Genomic DNA, 10410 nt, shown 5'->3' with positions numbered 1-10410 from the left:
AAATGGATCAAATGAAAAAAATATGGTCGAAGCAGGGGTGGGTGATGAGGGAGATTAATCCGAGATTAAATATGTAGTACTTTATTTCATGGTGTTATATATTTTTTGTCTATAACGCAAATGACCAGCCTCGCATTCACAAGCAATTAGTTTTAATATAATGTTGGTACAAAGTGTGCATTGCATACGGATGTTAGAGTTAGTTCATTATTAAATATATAAAGATTTAAGGATGAAGTCTTTATTGTCAATTGTTGAAAACATAACATTCCACCACAAATTGAATTCCAACAGCATAACAGACACATTGTAACATGGACATTAGATTAAAATAAAGTCTAAAGAAAGCGTTATATAAATGTAGGCTCAAGGCAGTCAGACCTCGGACACCATGCAGTGCTCGAACGTGTATCTGTAGTACCGCTTGCAGCAGCAGCCGACAGGCAGTCTCCACTTCACGTAACGCAGAGACCACGTGCCCTTTTGATTCACACCCACCGCCCAGAAATAATAGTTGCCCCACTCTTGTATGCACCGGTGCCACCATCGGAATGATTTCGTATTGTCCAAGCTGCAGTAACGCCTGTAATAGAAAGTGTAAAATGACAATATGACAAGTTTACGAGAGAGAGACAGAGACAGAACTTGAACCTGTTCTAAGTGACAACCTCTTCAAACCAGTCAGATCTTTGCGGTTCCCATTGTTACTACATACTGTGTCTGCATACAGCGACCACCTACCTCTATTTTGTGGTTCAATGGCACATAGTGGACAGCGTACAGCAACCAATGGTCAAACACTTTCGGTCTGGTTTATCCCATTCGCCTTAACCTAACTGGAACCATGATATATCCATCAGACAGATCTTTCCGCGTGATGTACATCTGTATGTCCGAACTAATAGTTCAGTTGAGCAACACGAGTGTGACCTGTATATTAAGATCACAAGACTTTAAAAACCATCTTTAGTTGATCACCGTGTGGTCTTTTAAAGTAGTTTTGACTAACAGTATACGTTTTTATTTAGAAGTCTCAGCCAAGCATTATAATACTTTTTTAACAATGGTTAGCCATTGTTTTTCTCATCCGCTTCTGTACTCATATTCCCCTATCCCATCTACTGGACCTTGGTTGAAGAGAGTAGGGGGTAGGGGAGGCGGATATGCCACCCTAGCCATTTGATCTGCCCATGCATACACTTACGATGTGGTACGCAAGATGAAGATCCATTCAAGCTTAATAATTCTATGTAATACATGTCATTTATTTTAGTTTTCTTTACTGCTGACACTGCACACGAATGAGAAAAAATTTGCATTGGTGTGCGTGATGCAGAAATGAAGACAAAAGTGTACATACATTCGCATTTAGGAGGAAGACGACTGATGAATAGCACATGAATAAGTTGCGAAGACATGGAGAGACATACGAAACAAAATATCAGAAACAGACTGAGATTTACTTACGTTCGGCACCATTTAATCTGAAGAGGCTGCAGAGGGAAACACTTCAACTGTAGGGAGCTGTGGTAGAAATACCACGAGTCAAACGGCAACGCGAAGTCGTATGTCGGACACACATCCTCATAGTAGTAGTTGGCGATATTGACCTCTTCACTGAAACACAAGTAGACATTTACGTTTATTTGGATATATCAACTAAACCAGTCTAAGACAAACAATGTTTAATCAAACGGGTATGCCGGATATCAGACTCTGGATACAAATAACTCAAGATTACTTGTGCAATGGTTGACAGGTCAACAAAACTTGGTCCAACTCTAAATGATGGACAGAAATTTATTCCTTCGTTTTGTATCACAAGGTGGGCTTAATTTTTCTTCATATTATGTCTAAGCATAGAAAATCATGGGTGTAGGACGATGCACTATAGTAATATACATGTATCCAATTACATTAACAAACTAACTGGACCTTTAGTTAACGCGTATGACATACAATTAATTTTATATACATATACAATATTTATTAAACTTTTGCCCAAGCTTATTTCAGATAATATATTTGGAAGAAATCTGCTAAACAACCTCGTGAAAATGTCCTAGGCAGACGCTTAACATAAGGCATGGAAGACGTATCCATGGTGTAAGGACAAATGCACTCAGTGGATAGTAATAATTATTATTATCATTATTATTACTATAATCACCTTAAAGTGTTCATCATGTCCACTTGGGCAGCTCGTATAGAATCCTGAATGTCCCGGGTTGCGTTGGCCAACAGGGAAGGTATCAGGGTACTGAAACAAGGGCATCTATTTATTCATCACCGAAATCTGGTTGAGAGTGTAGCGACCTATATCTTTTTTTCAGTCCTTGCAGCAGTAATTACCTTCATTAGCCTCTATGGGCGATGTTGGAAATGGATGCATCAGTCAGTCCATTCTCATATTTCCTATACTCGTTCATGTGTTCGAAATGAATATTGACTGTGCTGATGTTAATATCACAAAATACAATGTCAAGTCTCTAATAGGGAAAGTTTACAATTGAATAAACTTTTATTCCTACCTCCAACAACATTGGTCAGAAAGGGATTTCTGAGTAGTATAGGTTGTATGTATGTCCGACATGGATGAATCAGTATCAACTACTTAAATCGTAAAAGTACATCGTAGAATATGGGTCACATTGATCGTTGTTGTTAAGGACATAGTAGTAATACATGTAGAGATGCAGACAAATATAAAGTTTATAATTGGAACAAACACCACCAAATAAATAAATGTGGATTTTGGATTTGATTCTATAAAACTAAGTTCATATTTTTTTTCATTTTTACAAAAAATTTCCAACGAAATAAATTATTGTGTTTTTAAAAGCTTGTTGTTTTCACTTTTTTTGTGATACTGTTTATTCGAGCCTAAAGAAGTGACATAAGACTTAACCGTGGTCTAAATTGCTCAAATAAATCAACGTCGCCAACATACTGTGGTCGCGACACGAAACCAAGCTCATTTTTTGGGAAGCTGTTGTCTCATACGCGTTGCTCAAGTCGGCCCATCACCATCTTCCAGTGTCATTAACATCAGGTAGCATATTCTGGGATATTTATAGCTACGCGCATGTAACGCTTACCGTACACCTAATACAGTCAATATGCACTTCACCAGAGTTCCGTTGTTTAAAGACTGTCGTCAAACAGATACTGCTCACATAATTTCTCTACAGATTTTCTAATTCTTGTGTTTCAAATATTAAACGAACAGATGATCATGGGATGAATCGAGCATGACAATTTGAACAATGCCACGAGAGCCGAATTTTGTATTAATTTCGTTACTGGGAATAAAACTTTTTTATGCACTCGTGTAATTAGTTCAAAGTTACAATTGTGATATTTTTAGTATCAAAAGTCCACTTTTCATCCTAATTAAGCGTACCACCGTTTTGAAAAATATTGCAACCGAAGCTATGGCAGTGGAACATGAAATATGGATCACAGTGACTTACGTCTGTGGTGAGCATGTAATACTCATTGAACTGGATTAGTCAATACATTTCACTAATTTAGGTACACTAGTATAAACATGGCTCCGAAAACCTAGCTGGTCACAACTAAACGCAGATACTTGACCCATCCAGTAAAAATGTGAAATATAGGTTACAGTAACCTTTCGGTTTAGCACTGAGTGATACTAATACAAGTACATACAGTAGTACAGTTTGATAATTCTATAATTAGAGACTGAGAAATGAACTTAAACAAATCAAAGTCAGCAGAGAACCGTGAGACGTAGATCATCATGACCTACATTTGCCATGAGCAGTAAATGTATAGCCCCGCTATACGTTTGAAGATTCTAGATATGCCAGTATTTGTACAGTCAACAAAACAACCCTAGTTAAACGTAAAAACTTAGAATATACAGTTAATGTTCATGTCTGTAAAAAAAAAAATAGGTTTAGCACACTCCGCCCCTCGCCCACTTTTTGGTAGATGTCATGAAACCCTACTCCAAATCTAGGACAAACAATGTGTTACGACTCTATGGTCACAAACTTAACATAAAAGAGGCAAAACCAGCAACTTTTTATAAAACTTGACAATTTCATAATCAAAGTTAAAAATGAAAAGTGCTAGAGGAACTTTATCGTAAGAAGGGAATCCAAACTAGTCGCTATACAGGTCTATGGAAGTCTTAAATGAACGAAAAGGTCCTTAAAAATTTAAATACCGGAAATCTACTGGTCCTCCAAGATCCGTGACGTTGTCAAGATGGCGTTGTCCAGAATTCTTGGGAATAATTCATAACAGTTCCAGAACAATTTAGACCAAATAATGAGCACTTTCTATTTCAACATAGGGATATTTGCTTTTGTGCAGTTAATAGCGTATATATTTTATCGAGTGGATGACAAAATATTTTCACGAGAACAACCAAATTTCATTTTCATTCTATCATCAAACGTATTGGCTCACTAAATGCAGGACAGATTAATGTAGCAGATGTCTTGTAACAAGTGCGATAAGTTCATTTGTTTTTCATTATTATTCTGCTTTATATTGTACACATGGGCACAAGTAGTAACATTTCTTCCTAATTCTAGTTTATAAAAGTGAAGATAAACAAATTGAAGCAAAATAATTACTGTTCGGAGCAAATAGCAAAATGGCGGATCAAAATTCATCGTCATAATCTTCTTGGAAAAGTCTAATTCAGTCGAGCATAAAATGAAATAACATGCGTCTACTTCGCCGAGTTAAAATGCAAGGGGATTTTCAATGGTGAACCACTGAAGTTGCTATAGTTTAATAACTTATTATTATTAATTAAAAAAAATTAGTATATTAATCCGAGAAATTTAGGTCTTTTTAACATCCGAAACAAGCAATGCATTCAAACGAAGTCAGAAATTGTGCTTTTCTGAACAAAAATGTAAAGATTGTGTTTTCCTTTTTACCTTTTTGAGAATGAAGCAGATCTTCAATCAGAATCAGTTTGGAGTTATTTACATAACACTTGCAAAAACTGGTATTTTCCGACAGATTCTAGTGTTAATCAGGCCAAAACAACGAAAAAGGCAATATTAAGAAAGTAGTGCTACAATCGCGACCATTTTACGTTTTTGATTCATAGGGTGGAGAGTATTTCCGAACCTGACTTTCGTTCAACCTTTACTTTCATTATATCGTTTATAGAATTTTAAAACTACGCATGTGTCGAGTCAGTTATTGGATTCAGTAAACAGAACATAAAACAGAATCCGTGTCTGCAGGTGATACTATGAAATGAAACATTTAAAAACAAACCAGACAGATAAGATAAAGAGATCCACCCAATCACTAAAGAAAATGTCTCAACCGGTTGACATGTAGATCTGATCAGGAACGTCTATAAAAATTGTGACGGTAAAGAAAAATATATAAAAAAAAATGTTAAGTGCGCTCGAGAAGAGAGAGAGAGAGAGAGAGAGAGTATTCCGACGACTAAAGCAATGAAAGTGGAACTTTATACCTGGGATATGCAGTGATGTTATCGGCGGGAAGAAATTCCGCTTCGATAAGTACGTCTTGTGGAATAGAATCGGAACACTCCTGGGTGTGTACAACGGGCCGCATCAGCATTCCGATTAGCATCAAAGGCACAATCTAATAATAATAATATTTGTTCATTATTGTTCTGCCAAAGTTATACAATTTCTTACCTGTAGCCTTGGAATCTTGTGGCGACTCTAGTTAAAATATCTTAAACGTACCCGACATTTGCATTTGAGAATCGATGCTTTTTACAGACGGACTAGAAAGGGTTTGACGCCCATATCCGGCAGGTGAAAACCTTTGCTTTACTTGGGTCTTATCCTTCATTTTGTATTACAGGAGTCTGATTTCGTCATATAACTTTTAAAAATGAATCTGGGAAAATCTTGGGAATAAATCTCAATATATTAGTTATAAATATTTAGTTTTAAAACAGAAAATAGGCTAGAAAGATGGTTTTGCTATCAAAGACAAAGGTCTAAAAGGATACAATACGTACTATAATATGTCAGGTGTTTGGTTGAATGCCTGTGATGACGTCATTTCGAAATTATCAATGCAAGAGGTTAAGGAAGACGTCAATGTAATATATCTTCTCTTGCTGCCCCCCACATTGACAAGCGTGCATATACCTTGCACATGTGCAGGAGCGTGTGCATGTAATCAAAATTTACTTTTTCCTTCCTTTAAGCTACACAAAATGTACATGTAGTGTCCCATGTTCCAATCCCGGAAAACCAAATACCTGGGAAGAAACACTTCAGGCTCTGATACGGATCACCAGAATCCGACGAGTCTCAGATCCAGTAGTTGAACAATGGAAAGTGAAGGTTGGGTTGATGGGTGGGGACAAGCACAGTTTTAAACTTATAGGGATTGTATTTGGTTTTTTCGTTGTCAATAGATCGATACAGCTGGCTATAAATCGATAATGCTGACAATTGATCAATACCACTAATACAAGCAGATTTGCATGAAAAAGTCGCAGTAATAAATACTGACCCAGAAATACTGAACGTAAACAAGAACTACTGTCTTCGAAACATTACTTTTAAATATTTAATGTAATTGGAATTGACTGAATGATAATGTTTCATTCAATGAGCACGATTCTATCTTATGGATATCTACACAATTCTACATCATGGATATGTACACAGCATTCTACCTCATGGATATGTACACAGAATTCTACCACATGGATATGTACACATAATTCTACCTCATTGATATGTACACATAATTCTACCAAATGGATATGTACACATAATTCTACTATATGGATGTGTATGCACAATTTTACCACATGGACGTGTATCCACAATTCTATCATATGGATGTGCATACACAATAATACATTGTGTGTGTGTGCATAAAACATTCTACATGGATATGTATAAACGAATCTATAATATGGACGAGTATACACGATATCACATGGACGTGTATACAGTTCTTCGACGTGCACATGTATACACAACCCTACCACATGGACGAGTATACACACTACCACATGAACGAGTATACACAATTCTACCACAAGGACGATTATACAAAATTCTACCACATGGAAGAGTATACAAGATTCTACAGCAACAATATGTATACATACTATCGGATATAACTTCTTCCATCTGAAATGAGACACGCGCAACTGTTGCCCGGATGTATAAATATGCAAAATATAACGGGTTTCTTTAACTCGAGTACTCAATTTAGTTAATTAGAAATTTGGATCACAATAATTTATAGACAAGATTGACACATGGTGCTTGGTCCACCAACACATGGTACTTGGTCAACCGACACATGGTACTTGGTCCACCGACACATGGTATTTTGCTAATCAACATATGGTATGTGGTTAACCAAAGCTTACATTAAAATAATTTCTAGATTATTTGGCTTTTGCTCTCTATTTGTGAAGTTTTTGTACTTGTCGAATTTAACAAACTTTATTTGTCGTTAACCCATGCAGTCTATTGAGTGTGAACGTTGACAATGAAATGGCTCTCCGGTCCTCTCACTGACCTTAATTGCTAGAGGTTGATCAATTGTATCATCACGTTGCCCTGAATCACTCGAGTCCGACCACATTCGTAATCACATCTCCCTTAATCGCTCAAATTTGACCACTAGTGTAATCTCGTTGCCCTTAATCGCTACGGATTGACCACTTGTTTAATCAAATAACCCTTAATCGATCTAGTCTGACCACTTTCGTAATCACATTTCCCTTAATCGCTCTAGTCTGACTACTTGCATAATCACATCGCCCTTAACAGCTGAGTTTGTCCACTTGCGTCATCACATCGCCCTTAAACGGTAGAGATGTTCAGTCATCTATGTGCATCTGCATTAATCAATGAAAGACCAATCGCAGTATTTGCATATTCTAGGGATTTGAGTCTTGTGTATACACTAAATCAATCAGATATATAAATCCAATATAACATTCTACAATATTATATCGTTAATACTGCATTCATGATATCAAACCTAAATGCTTTGTATATAATACTACCAGATTATCCGGCCAATGTGGGTATGTGAGAAAGCTTCACAGTAGCTTCTCGAGGGTCGGTGGTTCCTTCCGGTGATTTCCCGGGTTCTTCCTCCACCATTAATACTGGCCGCCGTGTATAGCCTATCGTGTGCTGAAAAATGGCGTTAAACCCTACAACAACAACAACTGCTATATTATATCGTTAATACTGGATTCATGATATCAAACCTAAATGCTTTGTATATAATACTACCAGATTCTTCGGCTAATGTGGGTATATGAGAAAGCTTGCCAGTAGCTTCTCGTGGGTCGGTAGTTCTTTCCGGGGTTTTCCGGGTTTCTTTCTCCATTAATACTGGCGGCCATGTATAGCCTATCGCGTGCTGAAGAATGGCGTTAAACCCTTCAACAACAACAGCAACAACCGTATTCTTGATGATTGTTTACATCTGTGCGTTTGTTTGTACGTGCGTGTGCATATCGTTGGCCTAAGGAAAATGTGACAATTTATGGGAGTAGAGCTAAGTGGCAGTGAACCAAATATGAATGATTCCACAACACGATAGCCGGCGTTTCAATTTAATTCATCACTTTAATATATATAGAACTATCCAACTGGTGGAGCTCATCAGAATTCGCCCAACCCACACTCACAGTTTCTGGCAAAAATCAAGTATTTCGTAAGTGCCATAATAATGGAGATATAGGAAACGACTTCCTTCTCACCTGCACATTGCCATTCACTTTCAGTGAATTTAGAATATGCAGATTCTAACAACTATTGTACATGTTAAGTTAACACAGCTTTACACGATATCGCACAAGGGCACTGTAATTCCCTATAAGTAATTCCCTGTGTAATTCCTTGGTATTGTTTTCTACAAGTATCAACAATCTAAACTATTTCAACAAATCGGTGTTTGAAAAACTCCATGTTGCATGCATTTCAGATAACGCATGTAAAACCTCATGAATAAACAAATATTTTATTTCAAAGTCACCATGTGAGATAAATTAATGGTCATTTATCCTAGTCATTAATTGTCATCAACTTATCTCGTGTAAATACGTACATCGTGAAGAAATTTGATTTCTCATTTTGTTTCTGCGAAAACATTTGTGTCAAGCTTTATGGTGATCTAAGTGTTCAGCTTACCGCAAACCATGGGAAGCACCTTTGCGAACCATTCTCATATGTAACTGGCACATAAATTTGGGACTATTCATACCAAATTATTAAATATAAAGTAGCAAACCTCTCTCACCACTACCACCATCACCAAGTGTGTCAAAATATTTGTCTTTACAGTGAATTTTGGCCTCGTATTGAAAACCCCGCCGATTAGCGTCATGGTCTTTAAAGAAGCAGAGCACATTTTCATGTGCATGACTGCATTTACAGCTGTGATCATCTCAGAGGTAAAAATGGATAAATTAAAACAATACAGTTATGAAAGATGGTTTCCTTGATAATGTTACGTAATAAAATGTACGTTTTGTGTTTCCGTGCATACATCACTGCACGGGAATACAGTGAAACCCAATTACGAAGGAGAAGCAAACATTTTTACAAATTTAAACCGTTTTCATGAATCTATCAGTCTGCCTTTGACGCAGCCGATGTAATGCCTGTACCACATGGTCAATTTACAAGTATGGTTTCGAGGCGAAGCGATGGGTAAATAAACAGTATAATGTGTCTACAGTTTTATGATGGAAAACTTGCTGTATGTATGATGTAGATTCATTTCTGTCACTTTAGATACAACTAACACAAAATAAATAAATAAATATTTTATGAAAAATATTTTTATTGTGTGGTTATCACACATATTAAACCACCCACTGTGGCATTAAATCTTTGCTATATTTGATTTTGAGCAAACAAATGTAAGAAAAACAATTACTCCCCCACCCCATCCACTAATAAACATACAACACAACAGGGTTCTAACAGGAATCAGACATATTAAAATAATCTTTTAAACCAGATAGAAGAAAACACTATGCTACGGCCCTACTTACCACGTGTCGTACGGTCATCCTTGCTTCCTTGCGTCTTACGTCCATACAAGTCTTTGTGCTTCTAGATATCAACATATCCACTATATCCGTGTGTAAATAGCAAACCGTGCTAGACGTGCTACACGTGTGGCAGACGGATGAGCGAGCGTACTTGAACTCGGCATGAGTGTGACGTGTGCACTATTAAGCGTTATTAGTCATGCACAATTCAACGCAGGTGGGTGGGGGATGGTACTTTGATTGTGAAGAAATGGCTAAAAATGATGGAAATAATATTGTCCCGTTTCTTTCAATTAGCTATCAAGCACAATTTATCAGTGAGTGTGTGAAAGAATAACTTATAGTAAAGACTCCATCCCCTTTTGTCCACAGTTTGA

The 10410-nt window shown here is 36.9% G+C and overlaps 1 protein-coding gene across 1 annotated transcript; it reads right to left on the bottom strand.

Annotated features, from left to right (window-relative positions):
- Positions 1-225: 225 nt before the first annotated feature.
- Positions 226-10164, bottom strand: LOC149784735 (uncharacterized). The gene is made up of 5 exons (XM_089933309.1): positions 10034-10164; positions 5480-5613; positions 2171-2260; positions 1468-1617; positions 226-583 (listed from the first exon to the last, which is right to left on the bottom strand). The coding sequence occupies exons 1-5, from the start codon at positions 10106-10108 to the stop codon at positions 376-378; spliced, it is 657 nt and encodes a 218-aa protein (XP_089789435.1). The 5' UTR covers positions 10109-10164; the 3' UTR covers positions 226-375.
- Positions 10165-10410: the final 246 nt, after the last annotated feature.

The sequence above is a fragment of the Sinohyriopsis cumingii genome, chromosome 14 (assembly GCF_028554795.1).
Source record: "Sinohyriopsis cumingii isolate HCF-2022 chromosome 14, ASM2855479v2, whole genome shotgun sequence".
NCBI lineage: Eukaryota > Metazoa > Mollusca > Bivalvia > Unionida > Unionidae > Sinohyriopsis > Sinohyriopsis cumingii.
Note: the sequence above shows the minus strand (reverse complement) of the source record. Positions and strands in the feature narration are given on the sequence as shown.